The 19,082-nt window shown below is 39.7% G+C and overlaps 1 protein-coding gene across 2 annotated transcripts in view; it reads left to right on the top strand.

Moving 5' to 3' along the window:
• npy5r.L (neuropeptide Y receptor Y5 L homeolog) overlaps nt 1–18,840 on the top strand; it is a 56,674-nt gene extending 37,834 nt beyond the window's left edge. For both annotated transcript variants that reach the window (XM_041589295.1, XM_018230974.2), the window contains one exon: nt 17,210–18,840. In XM_041589295.1, coding sequence (XP_041445229.1) covers nt 17,219–18,565 — 1,347 coding nt within the window. In that variant the 5' untranslated portion in view covers nt 17,210–17,218 and the 3' untranslated portion in view covers nt 18,566–18,840. The remainder of the gene's footprint in view (nt 1–17,209) is intronic.
• The last annotated feature ends 242 nt before the right edge of the window (nt 18,841–19,082 follow it).

The following is a 19,082-nucleotide window of genomic DNA, read 5'->3' as shown; positions in this document are numbered from 1 at the left end:
CTCTTTGGGTACATGGTGATTTGACTTCCAGTTGTGTGGGTCCCCTGGCTGGGTGGTGAGTAAACCCTTGTGGGTGCGGGTGTGGGGTCAGTTTAGGGGGTATAGTGGGGTGGCAGGTTAGCTGGTCTGGGTTGGACATGGGTCTGCCCAACCAGACCCATGCAGGACACTACTTCCACATATACCGCATTTATTCTTCTGTTCTGCAAAAAACATTCTGACATTTGTTATAATAGCTAAAATTGTTGACCTGACCTGTTTGAAATTAATGGGTGTCATTTTTCTAAACCTTTTTGTCCCATATAGTTGATGACATAGTGAGCAGACACCTACCGTATATACTCGTGTATAAGCCGACCCGTGTATAAACCGAGGTACCTAATTTTACCTACAAAAACTGGGAAAACTTATTGACTCGCGTATAAGCCTAGACACAACTAAGACCCTTTATGCTACAATCACTACAGCGCAAACTACCGGTAAATCACTGAAAATTTGTCCCCCCCCCAGTGGATTTATATTACAGATATTTTTCAGCTGAGACAAAATATACTTTCCACTAGCAATTATACACACATAGACACACATATACTTTACACACTCTTCCCACAAAATAATCACACACACACACATTTCTCGCCTCCTGCCAGCCCCTTACCTCGTCCCTGGGAGGCGGCAGCGATGTTGACGCAGGCTGAGGGAGGGACGGACGGCAGGGAGAGGGGTTACCTCAGACTTTCACACTCCGTGGTATCATGGAAGTCAAGCGGCGCCCCCCCATGTTGCTTTATTTCCCAGCATGCTCATGGCGGCGCCTCCTCTCCTCTCTCCCCCTTGTGCTGAGAAAGTTTCTAATACCGGTGTTTGTGTCGGACTGCCAGTTCCGCGCTGGAGCTGCTGAGGTCGCTCTCCCCGACTCTCCGGCTCCTCCTCCCCCATTGGCCGGAAGGTGAGACCCGGCGGCAGCAGCTGGAGACGAGGGAAGAGCCGCGGAGAGACACAGACGCTCCCGGGGGGAGCGCGAGAGACACACAGAGGTGCTGCCCGGGGACTGCGCGGATACGGCTCGGAGCAGAGAGAGTCAGTTCCGGTTAGAGGAGCGCTTGTGCCCGGGGATCACTAATTCCTTACTCGCCCCGTTACCGACATCGCCGCGCCCAACACAGACCCCCGGCTCACAGCCAGTTCTTCCTCCCTTTGCGACTGCTCTTTCCGGATCCCGTCCCCTCCCGGTGCTGGGCGGGTGCTACGGACAGAGGGAGCCCCCTGCAGGCAGCGCGGACACGTCGAGCCCCGGGGAGGGAAGTGTCACCTTAGGCAGGAGCCCCTCCTGACATTGCAGTGCAGTGATTTCAGTGATTTTTCATACTTACCCGCATTTAAGCCGAGGTCAATTTTTTCAGCACAATTTGGGTGCTGAAAAACTCGGCTTATACACGAGTATATACGGTAATTTCCTCTCTTATGAACCCCTTTGATCTATTCCCAGAACACTTGTGTGCAATTGCTATTGCAATAATCATTGTATTATTTAGAGTCGTGCTGCAAGGCTGCGGGTCGGTGAGTTGGGGCCTATCAGATGGAAGTAACAGTATTGAGGCATTTTAGGGGGTAATCCTGCTGCATGGAGCTGTTTTAAAGATGCGACTGTGGGGCTGGTTATGTTTAATCCTGAGTTCCCCCTATAGGAGAATGGTTCATGTTGCCTTAGGGGCCTGGAAGTCTTTACCTGGGAGACAGATCGCCTAGAAATGCCCTGATGGCGTAAATAATATTGGAAATGCATATTTGTATCCACAACATAAACCTTTCACTGGGGGAATAAACCGAAATGATCAGCAGATAATGAAAAGAGTGAAGAAGTCTCATCATAATGTCACAAAAAAAAAAGATTTCATAGATATTGCTGCATTAAATTGTATAGTACAATATGCCCCTTTTTATAAAAGCACAGTACTTATTATGATCCATGTTCTTAGCAAACATGGTTCACCACTCTACTGGACTAGTTTCTCCTTGACCGGGCACTTCAAAGAAAATTGTTATTTATTTCTCTTTGTGAAGTGTCAAGCTTGGAAAGGCTTAACATGGTGGATTATTAACAAGCTCAAGACCAGTAATGCACCGGTCAATGCTGCTTCTCCACAATGTAATTCAAAGCATAATGGAATATGCTTGCATTAGTCATGTGAAAAGACAGCGCATAATACTCCTGCACAAAGGTTGGCGGGTTGTTGACTTGGAAGGGATATTGCCACCCTGAATGTGAGTAAATAACGAAACAGGATTTTGTGCTTTTTATATGAGCACAGAATATTCCAACTTTCACCCTCAAAACAGGATTTCTCAATGTTCTGAAAAAACTGGATTTACCTAATTCTACAAGCCCTAAATTGGTGGTTGTGAGGAATAATAAACTATACCCTAGATACAGTGGAGATGGCGACCTTGATTTGTTTTCAGCTTTTGTGTGCTGAGAAGTCTTTGTTTTGAGGTAGAGTACCTAAATAAAAGGCTTTTGATGGGTTATTTATAAGGCGTTGGTGTGCAAGTCTGCTGCTGCTTGTATGGCTAAGTGTTTAAGCCTTTACCAACATGAATGCATAGATATTTATTCAACAGGATGCAAACTTTTAATCCAGACAGTTAAGTATAGAGTTCCCTACAAAGTTTTGCAAATCTGGCCTTTGGTGAAGTCTTAATGGTCTGTACTAGTGATGGACGAATCTGTCCTGTTTCGCGAAACGGCAAAAATGTTGTGAAACGCATTGAAGTCAATGGGCGTCGGAAAATTTTTATGCGAGCAACAATTTTTATGCGCACAACAATTTTGACGGGCGACATTTTTCGGTGTGAATTTTTCCATGGCAAATTTTCGCAGCAGTTTCGAGAAAGCATTTTTGGGGGCAGCGAAGTACTTAAATTCCCTGGGAATCCCTAGTTTGTACTATTGATTTCCACCACCCTCCACTACAACTTATTCCATATTGGGTATGGGTACTGGAGAAGTAGGAACACAATTTATTTAGAAAGAAACTGCAAAGTGCATGACTAGTGCATTTCCCCCTCATCTTTAACCCTTTTTGCTTTCTGTATCCCTTTTTTAAAAAATGTATCTGAAAAATAATAATTAAAATGTGTTTACTCTTACCATTGGTTCTGATGTAGTAGAATAGTAGTTAGATAGCCCAGCTATTTCAATTAATTTATCTTTTTCCAGCTAACATTCTCATTCACAATGTTTTCATGTGTTGTAATAATGATTTGGTAATGATGGTTTTGTCTATGTACAAGAGATTTTTGCTAACCTTAAGCACTTTATAAGTGTAACAAAGGAACCACATATTATTTCTTTCTCTGGTGAAGTTCAGACAATATGAATGGATTAAAGTGCAGGAAAAGTGAAGGACATACTGTAGCTATATGGAACACATGAAAATAATTTACAAACTTTTGGCAACTAATGGATAATGATGATTTCATTATATTCATAAAGTCTACTACTTTAGCATAACTGTATACAAAACCAGAAAAGTTATTTTTTTAATTGCAAATTAAATGCTTGGTTCATACTCAGCAGCCACTAATCCCACAATACGTGGCTACACCTCAGTCATCCAACAAACCTTCTCCAGCAATGTCAAGCTTCTGTTCATTCTTGTGAGACAACAGCAAATACACGGAACTTGGGTAAAACTTCTGAATTGCAAGGGATAAAGCTAAAGTGCCATTTATTATACATATTATTGCTTTACTTTTCTTATAATGAACTCCAACTGAGTGTGGATTATGATAAATCAATTTTTAATCTGCAGGGGAAAATGTCAACTATTATGTTATTGGTTAGAAATCTCCCAGTACTATTACACCAAATTGTATTTCCACTGATAACCTTTGGTCTATCTGTTTAATGGTAAGTGTAGCCAGTCCACATTCCAAGGTATTTGACCCCACTGTAAGAGCAAACAAAGCCAGGACCCTCTGTGATACAATACACATACAGCAGTTGGCCCCAGGTCCCCTTGTGGGAGCTGTGCAGCTGTGTCTGGAACCTATACATCAATAAAAACTGGGCATGCTCACCAAATGGCACGCCATTGACCCAGCAGTATTACATGTGATTGGCACGATCACAATTCAGGGCTGGTTTGGTCTCTGTAATGACCCACCCAGAATGTGATGTAATTGGCCCCTCTGGAAGCTGTCTTTGTGATTGGCAGAAATAATCAAATCCAGTTCTGCATTTATGACATGGACTGTTCCCTTTCTGGCTTACAAATTTGGCTACCAAGAATTACAAATTGTTAGTCTTAGAAATTGAAGATCAGAGAGACTGCCCATCTGGTAACCATCACAGCTGTACCTACAAGTTCTAGTGATCAGCAGCAGTGCCCAACCCTGGTTTCATTTTGCAGGCAGAACCACTAAATGCCGGCTGCAACTATTGATCAACAATAAAGAGCTTAATTCCCTAAAGGAGTGGTATGTGTGAGTCCTACAATATGCCCATGTCCTCTCATGGCTTTGTGCTGTTACACAGATGGCTGGAGTTCTTAACAACAGCTGAAGGAACATTAATATGAATACATTCTGCAACCATTTTAGCCACATTGTGTAGGTTGAATTACAAAATATATGTAGTTTGCAGCAGTTGACCTTTATGTTCTTGGCATTCTCAAGTAAGACTCACTTGCAAGTGTTTTTGTTATATAGATATAACATTTTATATGATGTAATTAACATAGAAAGTTATGGCACAGGATCAGGACAGATTCCGTGAGGCAGGCAGAAGTTAGGGCAGGCAGCAGACAAGCAGATCAGGCCAAAGGTCAAAACAAGGGGATAAGAATATAGGGGAACTGAGGACAGGACAGGAACAGGACTTGCAGGATACAGGGACATTAATTCAGTAAACAGGATCAGGAGCAAAGACACAAAACAGGAGGCTTGGTCACCACAGTAAGTTGAATGATGCAGCACAGGTTACTGTCAGGGATTATGTAGGGGGAAGGCAAATCTTTTAGGCAGGGACTGGCGTGTGTCAACAGAACACAAAGGGAAAGGCAGGGACAGGGAGACGAGGGCGTAGTCGGACTGGAACAGGTGCAGAATGAAGCAGGATGGAGCAGGTGAAGGTCAGGACCAGACTGGACAGTACGATGAGAGCGTACATCTGGAGGACAGGACAGTGGGAGGACAGGATACAGGACACTGGAGCAGAAGGAGACTGGATAGCAAGATAGCAGGGGAGGACTGGATAGCGAGAGTAGACTGGAGCAAATAGCAAGAGGGGCCTGAAGCGGATAGCAAGAGAGGACTGGAGAGCAGGATAGCAAGAGAGAACTGGAGAGCGAGAGAGACAAGGGAAGCTATAAGACAGGGTTCAAGGCAGAACTGGACAGGAAGCAGGAACAGGCAAGGCAAGGTCGGTACAAGGTGAATCAGGGAAAGGTACAAGGTGGAATAGGAAATGAGAACAGGCAAGGGTCAGATCAAGGTCAAGACTGAGAAGGAACAATATAGGGCAAAGCAAGATAAGACGAGATAGAAAAGGACAGGCAGACCAAGGCAAGGAGGAATAACAAGGGCATGAACTTGAACTCGTTTGGGGCACTGCCACAGTACTAGGGAGACCATTTAATGCTCTGGCCCGGAGTGTTCTAAGGGCTGGCCTTAAATAGGGCAAAGTCAGCCCTGATTGGCTGATTGCAACTAATCAGGCAGCAGCTGGGCTGCGGCTGTAGAGGAAAAACAGGCTGCAGCTGGGCTGGGGCTGCAAAGGCCAATCAGACTGCAGCTGGGCTGGAGCTGCAGAGGCCAGGTAACATATAGCGAGCAACCCTACAGGCTGCTCACCTGGCCAAATGGTTAAGGCATTGAGCCACAAACCCAGCAATACCTGACAGTTACTGGATGTATGAGGCTTAAAAAGCCCTTCAATTTGACTATTACCTGCAGGTTATGGTAAACTCGAGTTTATCTCAGTTGTCCGACTTTATTGGATTATCCAGTGCAGATCACAATGTCAAGAAACAACTTCAGGGACATCTGCCATTGACTTCTACATGAACGTGATAGGTTTGAGATGGAGTATTCTCGAATTCGGATTTTGAGCAGCTTTGAGGTATGAGCAATCTCTAAAAATTTGAGTTTTCCCCTTTAAAACCACAACCAGATAAATTTGAGGTTTAATAAATGGGCCCCTTAAAGGGTGGTTCACCTTTAAGTTAACCTTTAGTATGTTTTAGAATGGCAATTTCTAACTTTTCAATAGGATCATTATTTGTTTTTTTATAGTTTTTGACTTACTTTTTCTTTTGACTCTTTCCAGCTTTCAAATGGGAGTCACTGACCCCATATAAAAACAAATGCTCTGTAAGGCTACAAATGTATCGTTATTGCTACTTTTTATTGCTCATCTTTCTATTCAGACCCTCTCCTGTTCAAATCTCAGTCTCTTATTCAAATCAGTGCATGATTGTTAGGGTATTAACTCAGAAACCATAAATTATAAAGAATAAAAAACAATCTTATAATGTCTCAGAATATCACATTCTACATCATACTAAAAGTTAATTCAAAGGTGAACAACCCCTTTAATGTTAGCAAGTATGGACTAAGAAGGGAAATTATTTTACAGTGATAGAAACGCAAGTAGTTAAATAAACCAAACTGGGGGGTAGTCATTGCATCTTCAAAAACAGCTAGGTAGATGATTTAGTGGAAAAACAGATAAGATGGAGAAAAATCAGTTGAAAAGGGAATAGAGCAAAGGTACAGAAGAATAAACGTACATATTTTATACAAAATTTACAGTAGTCCCTGCCCCTGTGGAGCTTATGTATGCTTATAACTGTGGAAGGAAACCAAGGCAAGTGCAGAGGGAACCAACAAATGCTGTGCAGATAATAAGGTCTAAATCAATTCCAGCTTGTCAGAACTGCAAGTCAGCATTGCTAACAACTGCACCACCATATTGCTCATTAGAATTGCAAGGTTACTTGATCCTTAAGATGGGCATGTGTGTTAAGATCTACTCGTTTTGGTGCAGACATTATATGAATTACATGGATCTTACTGAGAACTTTCTTAAGTTACCTGAGACTCTTTAAATAAGTAAAGATCATACACAGATTACAGAATATACTATATTTAATATTGGTCTTGGCATATCAGACTCCAGCTGACCTCCAGAAAGCTTCAGAAACCCAAGAGAATATAAGGGAACACCTTTGATACATTAGGTTACCAAAAAATACGTTATACTGCTTATTCTCCTCCCTAGGCTTATCTTTGTGCTCAAACTCCCCCTCTCACTCCAATGGTAATGCTCTGGATCCCATATTTACCAGACTCTGTTTAACCACCAACTTTACTAACTCACCATTTCCCCTCTCTGATCACAATATGCTCACATTTCAACTCTCACTATCTCCCTCCTCACCCCCTGCTATTCCTCAAACACGTACTTACTGTGACTTGCAAGCTGTAGACGTGTCACATCTCTCTTCTTCCTTTGAATCTCTTCACTCTAATATCTCAACCATCTCATGTCCTAATGTGGCTACCTCTATCTACTATAGTACGCTCACCACTGCCCTAAATGAGCTTGCTCCTTTAAAAACTAAACGTTCTAGACCCAAACCACTTCAACCTTGGCATACTGCTCATACAAAAGCACTCCAAAGACATTCACGTGCACTTGAGCGTCGCTGGAGCAAATCCCGTTCAGAATGAGACTTTTAGAGCTACAAATCTGCCCTGCGCTCCTATAAAACCAGCCTCTTCCAAGCCAAACAAACATACTTTACTTCACTCATTAACTCCCTTTCTAAAAAACCAGCACAACTTTTCTCCACCTTTAACACTCTCCTTTCCCCTTCTCCACCCCCTCCATGCACATCTGTCTCTGCTCAAGATATTGCTGAGCACTTCAAAAACAAAATTGACACTATCAGATGGGACATTACACTACTCAACCCCACTAGACTTCCACCGCCCTCCCTCCACACTCCCCAGTCTCTCCTGTGCTCCTTCACCCCTGTCACTGATGAGGAAGTCTCAAAGCTTTTGGCCTCTTCTCACCTTACCACCTGCCCGATTGATCCAATTCCCTCAAAACTTCTCCGCAATACCAATCCTTGTCTAATCAAAGCCTTAACTCACCTATTTAATCTTTCGCTCTCAACTGGACTGTTTCCTTCTCAACTACAACATGCTCTTGTCACCCCCATTCTGAAAAAACCCTCTCTTGATCCCTCCAATCTTGACAACCTCCGACCTATCTCTCTGCTCCCTTTCATCTCTAAACTATTTGAGCGCCTAGTCTACAACCGACTAACCTCATTCCTCTCTGACAATAACCTGCTGGACCCCCTACAATCTGGTTTAAAGCCACAACACTCCACGGAAACTGCCCTGACTCGACTAACTAATTACCTTTTAACCTCTAAAGCCAACAATCATTTCTCACTACTAATACTGCTTGATCTATCAGCTGCATTTGACACTGTAGATCACCCTCTCCTCCTCCAGTCCCTCCATTCGCTTGGCCTTCGTGACACAGCCCTGTCCTGGTTCTCTTCTTACATCACCAATCGTTCCTTCAGTGTCTCCTACAATGGAGTATCATCTTCTCCCCTACCTCTTTCTGTTGGAGTTCCTCAAGGCTCTGTCCTGGGACCATTACTATTCTCTCTCTATACTTCCTCCCTCGGAAAATTAATCAACTCGTATGGCTTCCACTACCACCTCTATGCTGACGATACTCAGATCTATCTCTCATCTCCTGATCTCAACCCAGAACTCCTAACTCGCGTCTCCTCCTGCCTGTCCGCTATCGCTACCTGGATGTCACAACGCTACCTTAAATTAAACCTCTCTAGAACTGAAATGGTTCTCTTTCCTTCAACTAACACTAGTAACATCCCAGAAGTATCCATCATAGTTAACAATTCCACTATCACCCCCTCTCCCCAGGCCCGGTGCCTTGGGGTTATCCTAGATTCTGCCCTGTCATTCACTCCTCATATCCAGTCACTTATTAAATCATGTCACTTCCACCTAAGGAACATATCCAAAATACGATCATTTATCACCCAAGATGCTGCCAAAATTCTTATTCAATCTCTCATCATATCGCGTCTAGACTACTGTAACTCTCTTTTAATTGGCCTTCCCCTCCAGAGACTGTCACCTCTCCAGTCCATAATGAACACTGCTGTGAGGCTCATATACCTCAGCAACCACTCCTCCTCTGCCACGCCATTCTGTCAATCCCTGCACTGGCTTCCGTTACCTTTCAGAATCAAATTCAAATTAATGACACTGACTTTCAAAGCACTTCATAACTCTGCCACACCCTACATTTCTGAACTCATCTCTATATACTCACCCAATCGTTTACTACGCTTCTCTACTGACCTGCTACTCAACTCTTCTCTCATTACCTCCTCACATGCTCGCATTCAAGACTTTGCAAGGGCTGCACCCCTCCTCTGGAACTCTCTCCCACGGTCTGTCTGACTTTCTCCCAACCTTTCTGCTTTCATGAAATCTCTGAAAACGTACTTCTTTCGAGAAGCCTACCCTCACTCTGCTTAACTACCAAACGCAACACCACATACAATACCACATTTCTCACCCACTTAATTCGATCTTGCCCAATCCCACACCTTGTGTATTACTCCCTTCCCTTTAGACTGTATGCATAGGGCCTTCCTCACCTTTTTGTACCGGTATTGATTGTGATGTATGTAACTCCATATGTTCTATGTATATAATTCATGTGATTTAGTTGTATAATCACATTTACTCTACAGTGCTATGCAATATGTTGGCGCTATATAAATACATGTTAATAATAATTCTGGGCAATAAGACTGAGGTTATTCAATAAGGAGATCAATTTTTGTCACCAAACTTTAACCTCTGAGTGTCATAAATATAGAGATAAGAAACTGATGTCTGAAATGAAAAATTACTTCTAGTACCATACTATATCTTGCTTTGAAATCTACAGTACACTAGAGACTGCTTCTTGGCCAAAGAGATGTTTAGCTAATATTATTTATAATATTGCTTTGTGTTATACAGTTTCTTTGCTTTGCACTGGGGGGGGGGCTTAGTCTCAAATATGAGGTCTGTCTTTTACTAGTTTCTGCAGGCTGTGACTTTAATAACACTAATAAATAAATACTACTATTGTAATTGCTTAGATGCATTTGGGGTTTTGAGGTGCCATGGCAACAAATTATCTCCCAGTGTTACTTCTTGTGTGGAAGCAGAGTCATTGCGACTCATTTCTTTGAACATCAGTGGGGGTTGTACAGACAAAGAGTTCTGAATACTCATAGCATATTATCACATTTTGCATAACTTCTCCTGTTTGGAATCTGTTTACAAAAGGGAGTTCTTGGCTGGTCTACAATCTCAAATATACATTTTCCCCAAAAATCTGCAGAAATTAGTTTATTCAAATTTTTGGCAGATTTTTTTAAGTGCATTTCCAAAACTCAGCATGACTATGGACAGAATAATTTACCATTTTATAAATTTTAGATTTCAAGTACAAGTAGATATCTATATATACAAGTAGAACCCCATGTTCATACTCTTTACCCCCTTTCTTCCACCCAATGGGTGGTGAAGTTATGGGAAAGTTATCCAAGGAGTTTTGTCACGAGGGCACTTAAGCTGTCCAATCGCAGGCTGGATCTCTGATTTAAAAATTAGATGTGATACCATCCCTTTAAAAGTGGGAATAGCAGGATGTTTTTTAATGGCTTTGGGTTGTTTGCTGGTTTGCATGTCACTTTAAGTTTTTTTAACATTTATGGGAATATTATGATCCAGGACATAGGGGGTGGGTCTCACCTCTGACCTATTATACTATTGACAAGCAGGATGTTAAAGACCATTTACTACCATAAACAATTACAAGTTGATTCACTTTTCGGCTCCATTGGTAGGAAATGTAAGTGGACAAACATCCTTAGGAAGGTCTGGGGGCACATTTAGGTAGACTTCTTCTCTAATTTTTTTTTTTTTTTGGGATGAAAAAAGAGGGGGTGTTCTGATGGGATTCTGCAGAGTCTGCCAAGCAGCCAAAATGCATGGATCAGAAACAATGCTCCCTCTAAGCCACTGTGATTCTCACGTTTAGTACACTCAGAGCAGCACATCTCTCAGCACATACAATTTCTAAATTGTGCAGAAAAGGATATTTGTGTGAAAGATAATTTTTGTGAACACATGAGAAAAGAAATTAGAAGGAACATAAATTACAAATTGTAACATTTGGGTGGCAAATTTAAACCCTTAAATGTAGTAGCAAATGAACATAGACTAAACAAAGGAATAGACTATGTATGTATGTGAAATACAGCAGTTTAATCTATATATGTGATTGTCTTTTGATACTCTCTACTTTTGTCTATCATTGCCTCAGACAAAAGCGCACACACAGAGAGGGGCACTTTATCTCTGGGTATAAGTACAGCCGGGATATGTGGGTGAAAATGGTAAAATGGTGATATATTTTAAGCTTTGTGGGCGAAGATTAACTGGATACATCTTCAGCTAAATATGACTTTCTTGTCACACATATACTCAAATGGATCGATTTATACATTTATGCAGGAATATTGCCTGATTTCATTTTTTCCCCTTGTTTTATCAAATGAAAATCATAAAAAAATACAAATTGTGTCACCTAAAACCTGATGAGATGCCAGAGAGGTCAATGGGAAGTGTATCTTCAGAATATATAGTGAATATAGTACCCCATCTTGTAAAATATAGGGATACCGAGAAGTTTCATGACCATATAAAAACACGAGGCCGAAGGCCGTGTTTTTTTATACAGGTGCTGAAACTCCTAGGTAACTTCTAATATCCTCATATTTTAAACTGGGGGTACTTTATTTATTATAATACACAAATTTCAGTGAGTCATGTGACAGAAATGAAATCAGAACGCACCATTTATAAGGATATCATTTACAAGATATTCATAGCTTTTGTGTATTATAACCATATAACCAACCATTTGATAATGGAGTTTATTTTTTCCCCATGATTGCAGGTTTTTTTGTTTTTTAGGCATCATCAAAACTAAGCCATTCAAGATTCAGGTGAAAAAAATACAATTGAGGGAAAATATTTGAATGTATTTCAATTATTTGTATTTCTTTTTTTTTTTAAAACTGCAAATTAGCAGAAAATTATAAAAAATAAATTCAAAGTCTAATCATTGGAGGCACAAAAATACCAATAAAAAGTAAAACGTTACTGGGTTTAGTATAATTGCATTTGTGCAGATTTACTTCAGGGCAGATTTAGTAATTTTCACAGGACCATGAAAATGACTAAATCTGCCCTGAAGTAAATCTGCACAAATGCAATTATACTAAACCCAGTAACGTTTTACTTTTTATTGGTATTTTTGTGCCTCCAATGATTAGACTTTGAATTTATTTTTTATAGTTTTCTGCTAATTTGCAGTTTTAAAATATCGCTAAATTTACTCTGTATAAATATGTTGTTGAATTGTAACCTTTTCCAGTCTATTTCAGATGGATTACATTACATGGGGCTCTTAGAAGTAATAGGCGTTCAAGCTGACTCTCACTTTTTTCTACTGATTCTTAGAAACAATGGTAACTTGACTTATTTTGGAGGATTGGTTCTTACACAGTTACACTGTACTACACAGTTGATATTTTTCTATATGATAATTAACTCAGAGCCGCACTTGTCTGAAAACACCAACCCACACATACTTCTGTACTGTACATCCATCATTTGAAGGGATATTGACATATTACAATTATTGGTGTAACAGTTTTGTACACAAGATTTTATAGTGATATTTTGATGCTTTTTATTTGGTGGTTTAGAATTCATATATTCATGGTGTAAAAAAATCTATTTGTAAATATAAGTTATTTGTGTTTTTATCTAAGATTTTTTTGTTTTTATTTTGCAGTTCAAATACAACAAACCTGAAATTAAAAATAAACATAGCAAAGACAATGATGTGTGCGGTACATGGTCATGTCTTACAATACAGAAATAGACAGCTATATATACTCAGCAAAGGCCAAAAGCACTTAACCAATGTCAGTGTGCTTGATCATCAGAAGGGTGGATATATAACCAAAGAGACAATATCTTCTCACATTTAGCCCCTAGCTTTGTAAGTGAGTCTGATTGAGGGGAGAACTTTATTTACTAAGTTGACTCAATGTATTACTGAAGGCACTGTATGTCCCATCAAGTTCATAGCAACTATTTTTTTTTTTCATAGTATAATAGAGTCCTAATAAGAGACCCGAATTCATGCAGCGGTAATAAGCCCTCTGCTAAGCCCAATAAGTATATTTAAAGGAGAAGCAAACCTAAAAGTTCTAAGTCAGTCAGATGCTGGTTAAACTGGCCATCCTTTGTAGACCCATGGGAGTAAAACAGATCTGGTGAATGAACTTTAATTGAATATTTCTATCTCGATTAGCTAACTTTCATTTTGATAAATCACAGACATCATCAACACAATTATAAGTAATTTACACAATTAATAAGCTTTTCAGACACACGTTAATTAATCCTGCATTGTCCTGTGGTAGAAAGTTTGCTACCGGCCAGGTAACCCATAGCAACCAATTGCCAGGTAGCAGTTGCTGGCCAACTGTTTAAAAATAAACATCTGATTGGTTGCTATGGGTTACCATGGGTAAACTTTGCACCTTTTATTGCATTTCCCTGCATATATCTAATATCCCAGTCATGAAACAAGACAGGATTTCTGTTGTATTTTTTACTGTAGGCACATATTTATTCTAAAAAGTCTATGTTTTTTAATCATTTGGCAGTGTTGCATTATATTATAGGTTACCATAAGTATATATGACTGTATATTTATCTTGAAAAAAAATATATAATGATTTATAAAGATAGAATAAATGTACTGTACCCATAACCAGTGTTTGTATATTATTGATCCAGTTACACATTTTAGCCTTGAAGCACATGTACAAAATCCTTTTATGTTTTAAATAAGTATATACTTTTCATGTAATGTAATTGCCTGTGTTTTCTTTTGAAAAGGAATTATATGGATTCTGTGTTTCCTTTCCTGACAATATGCATGTTGTTCAGTATTGTAGTCTATAGAGCTGTAGAACAATCTATCCTGGAGCTATGCGGAATTCTAAAATGGGATTCATTAAATTCTCTCTATAGATTGGCTGTTATAGGTTTACATTTCTATGATTATAGTTATAGGTAAGCTGAAAAAGTACAGTCTCATGAATATATTAACGGAGTTGCTCTATGCCATTTCAAGTCTGATTTAGTAATGTTTCTTTTGAAGTTACATTTTTCCAAAGCATATAATATATGTGTTTCTTTAGCACAGAAAAAGCTCATCACTATGATATAATCATTTGAATTCATATAACTATTTATATCTTCTCCATGGATTATGAATGGCTTTCCTCATGTGTCTGCCTTTACTTCTCTGTCCTCTGTGGTCTACTTCTCTTCCAAGCGTTCATCAATTCCTTGCATTTATTTATTTTCCTGTTACTTTTCCCAATACTCTGTGGCTGCATTTACATACCTCATATGAGCATATTACATTCCTGGTAGTCCTTTGTCTATTTGCATTTACACACCATTCCCAAAATTCATCCACCTTACCCTATGCCCTATAGATCTTTTTTCCTGCCTTGCTATTTCTCATTGTGCGGATTTCCCCATCTCCCTTGCCTTTTACAACTTAAAGGGGATGTAAAGGCAAAACAACAAAATCCCTGTTTTTACTTTCTTTAATGTAAAAGAAATCTATCTCTAATATACTTTAATTAAAAAATGTGTACCGTTTTTAAAAGAAACTTGACTGTATGCAATGAAATTCCCCCTTCATTATACTTGCTCTGACTGCTGAGGATAGGAAACTTCAGATGGTCCCTAATTGCTCTGCAGGGAAACAATCATACTTTCAAATGGAAGGGCGGAGTCCCCCACCCCCACATTTCTTCCCAGAACTCAAGCAGCTTTGTTTGTTCCCCTGTAGAGCAAACGGCGACAGTGTAGAGATTTGTATCCACAGGCCCAGTGCAGTCTGCATATTCTGATTATTAATCAGTCTTGCTGTATCAGCTTTTATGGCAGATATTATTTGACTTGTGCTGTCTTGATAACGCATGACGATCCCTAAGCTTAACCTCCCAACTAATGCTCAGACCACACTGAGCATGTGCATGGTCTTGGTCTTGCAAAGATTGTAAACAAATTTACAAGATGATGACTCCCTGCGGCCAACTTTGAAAACATAAATCATTTGTTTAATTAACTGCCTCATATATAGCCTATTACTGTAATATAGCCTACATCTCCCCCAGCTTGTATTAGTTTATTTGCAATACTTTAGACAATAATAAATATTAATATATACAGTGACGTGGCAAGGCTAAACTATTTGCCACATTTGGCACTTATGAATATCCAAACAAAACTGTTTTTGCTTCTTGCCATAAAATAGAGGAGTGGTATTGATCAGAAAACACAGTTTTGTAGAGACAGTTTGGGAACAGTAACGTGGCAGTCGTCAGTAGGGATGTAGCGAACTGCCGATTTGATGTTCGCGAACACCGGCAAAAAATGCGAACGTTCGCGAACAGTTCGCGAACTTCGAACACCCGCTAAAATCGTTCGATTCGAACGATCGAAGCATTCGATCAAATGCTTTTCATTCGATCGAATGCTTACAATCGTTCGAACGAATGGAAATCGTTAGATTTTTAGCGGTCGAAGGAATTCGAATGATTTGTATTCGAATCGAACGCGAACTCAAAATGCGAACGTCGCGCGACGTTCGCGAACATTCGGCGGACGCGAACGGTCGAAGTTCGCGCGAACGAGTTCGCCGGCGAACAGTTCGCTACATCCCTAGTCGTCAGTAGTGGAGATGATTATCTTTAATGTTTTACTTGTGCATAGACATGTACAATAGTCAATAGTTGGCTGAGAAATCAATGATTGTGCGACTAAACTATAAACTACAAGGTATGAAATAAAATGTTTAAAGTTTCCTTCCGGTCTAATGACCTATAGCAACCAATCAGAAACTAGTATTTACTAACCACCTGTTTAAACGTCCTGTTGGTTGCTATAGGTTACTGCACCTGGGCAAACATGGTGCCTTTTATTACATATTCTGTTAAAGTAATCATGCAGGGAAATTATCTGTGCATGGGAATCAATTATCTACCTTGCAAGAACCAAACATGGAGTAGCTTCTGTTTCTGTTTTTAGCTCAATAAATAACAAAAACCATAGGGGGGGCAAGGAAAAAGGCCCCATGGGGGGGCGGAAACGTTGGACACTAGATTTATGCAAAGAAAAATATTTTATCATTTTAATTTATTTTGTTTTCTTTTGCTTGTCTATTAAAACATATGTACTCTATACATATAGGCCCTTTGGGCCATAGGCAACAATAAAATCACAGTGCTAGTAAGCTCAGAAAATTGTATAAAAATAACTCAAAAAGCATATAGGGTTACATTGTTTGGTCAATCTTTCTTTGGGAAGTGTGTAGATTTCAGTCTACCTTAAGGTCTCTGTAGAGTTGGAACTGTAAGGAATCTACTGCTAATAGGGTTGCCACCTTTTCAGGGTGCATGGTGTGGAGGGGGGCCTTGACACAACAGGGTGGACTGTTGCAGACCAATGAAATCACAGGGTATCAGTCTAGGAGTATTCTGCCCTGAATTCCTAATATGGAAAACCAGACAGGCAGTTTTAACCAGGGCAGAAGTGCTATTAAACTGATTAAACTGTACAGCATTGCATAGAATTCCAAATTAAAGGATTTATATTTTAAAAGCACCACCTAGGGCTTCCTTTTTGTCTCCTATAATTCACACTGATGTTACTTGGAAAAGTACTGTATGTTCACATATACTTTGCATGAGAAGCTCCATAAATGTATTATAAGGGAAATCACAATTACTGCGATGGTTGATCCTTGGAAAAGAGTTTGAAAGACATGTTTCATGTTTTGCAAAGACCTACAGGAACAGCTGAATCTTACAGAAACTTATATTTCTGACGGAATTATTTAGTGTGTCTCTGAGAATGAAGTGTCAGCTTTTAGATTGTGTTAGATGAAGTGGCTAACTCTCTCTTTCTCTTTTATTATGAGAACTGTGAAATGGATTTGGCAATAGAAGACTTCCACAACAGAAGTGTCACCAAAGATGAAAATACTACATCGGAAACAAGAGACTCCAGCTTTCCTGAATGGGAGGATTATAACAGCAGTGTCGATGACATCAGATACTTTCTTATTGGGCTGTACACCTTTGTGAGTCTGCTTGGATTCATGGGAAATTTACTGATCTTGCTGGCTATATTCAAAAAACGCAAACAAAAGACTATAATAAACTACCTCATTGGGAACTTGGCCTTTTCTGATATTTTGGTTGTACTCTTCTGTTCACCTTTCACTCTTACATGTGTCTTGCTGGACCAGTGGATCTTCGGAGAAGTCATGTGCCATGTTGTGCCTTTCCTTCAATGCGTATCAGTTCTTATTTCAACCTTGATGCTCATGTCCATTGCTTTGGTTCGATACCACATGATAAAGCATCCTCTCTCTACAAATTTAACTGCAAACCATGGCTACTTTTTGATAGCCACTGTATGGACACTTGGATTCACTATTTGCTCTCCTTTGCCCGTTTTTCACAAAATAATCAACTTGAGAGAGGCATTGAACTTAGACTCACTGATTAATAGCTACTTGTGCATAGAGTCGTGGCCATCTGATTCCTACAGAATTGCTTTCACTATTTCTTTATTGCTTGTGCAGTACATATTGCCATTGTTTTGTCTAACCATAAGTCACACCAGTGTTTGTAGGAGCATTGGTTCGAGGTTACCGAGCAGAGATACTAAAGTCGAAGAAAACGAAATGATAAATCTAACACTTCAGCAGCCCAAAAATCATCGATCTGAATTTGAAATATCAAGCAGTCGCAGGTGGAGTTATTCTTGCGTCCGCAAGCACCGAAGGCGATACAGCAAAAAGTCTGCCAGTGTAGTTCCGGCAATTCTTCGACGGAATCAAGAAAGTAATACCGGTGACATTCCAGAAACATCTATGACAGAGAGGAGTCACACGCTTCCCTCCAGTGTGTACTTACCAGGAGTGCCCATTTGCTTTGAAATGAAGCCAGAGGAAAACTGTGAATTGCATAATATGGTTTCAGTCTCTAAATCCATATCGCGAATAAAAAAAAGGTCAAGGCAAGTTTTCTGTAGGCTCACGATATTGATCATAGCTTTTGCTGTCAGTTGGATGCCACTTCACCTCTTTCACCTTGTAACTGATTTTAATGCCAATTTAATTTCCAATCGCCATTTTAAATTAGTGTACTGTATCTGCCACTTGCTTGGGATGGTCTCCTGTTGCTTAAACCCCATACTGTACGGATTTTTAAATGATGGCATAAAAGCTGATTTGATGTCTCTTATAAAATGTTTCCATATATCATAATATACACACATATATATATATTTTATTAACACAGAACTATAAATAAATAATCACACTGTTTTCACTTGTATAGCACCACAAATAATGGATAAATGTTCAATGGTTTTGTATTTAAAAAAGTCAGTATTTTCAAAGGTTTATGACAAAATCAGCCTGACGGGTTATATAAGATTCAATAAATATATGTATATTATAACTTGCGTCATACAATCTCTGTGAGGTTAATAACTACCATTCTTGTGTGTAAAAAAATAAATGGTTTAAAAAACCCCAAACGCTATGTGACATTTTATATCAGTTCTACCAGTGTGCTGCTGAGTAGTTCACCAATACTATTGAATGGTGCAGATTGGCAGGTGTGTTATTTTAGGGTTAACAAATGTAATGGGGGCCCAATATGTGCAGGTCCATTGCACACGTCGATGAGGTTGGTCTCTGAGAAGTGTTGCTTGTCTTGCAGTATCTCACAGCATAAAGAACACTTAAACAAATGTACAAACCTTCTTATATTCAATAT

The sequence above is a fragment of the Xenopus laevis genome, chromosome 1L, assembly GCF_017654675.1.
Source record: "Xenopus laevis strain J_2021 chromosome 1L, Xenopus_laevis_v10.1, whole genome shotgun sequence".
NCBI lineage: Eukaryota > Metazoa > Chordata > Amphibia > Anura > Pipidae > Xenopus > Xenopus laevis.
Note: the sequence above shows the minus strand (reverse complement) of the source record. Positions and strands in the feature narration are given on the sequence as shown.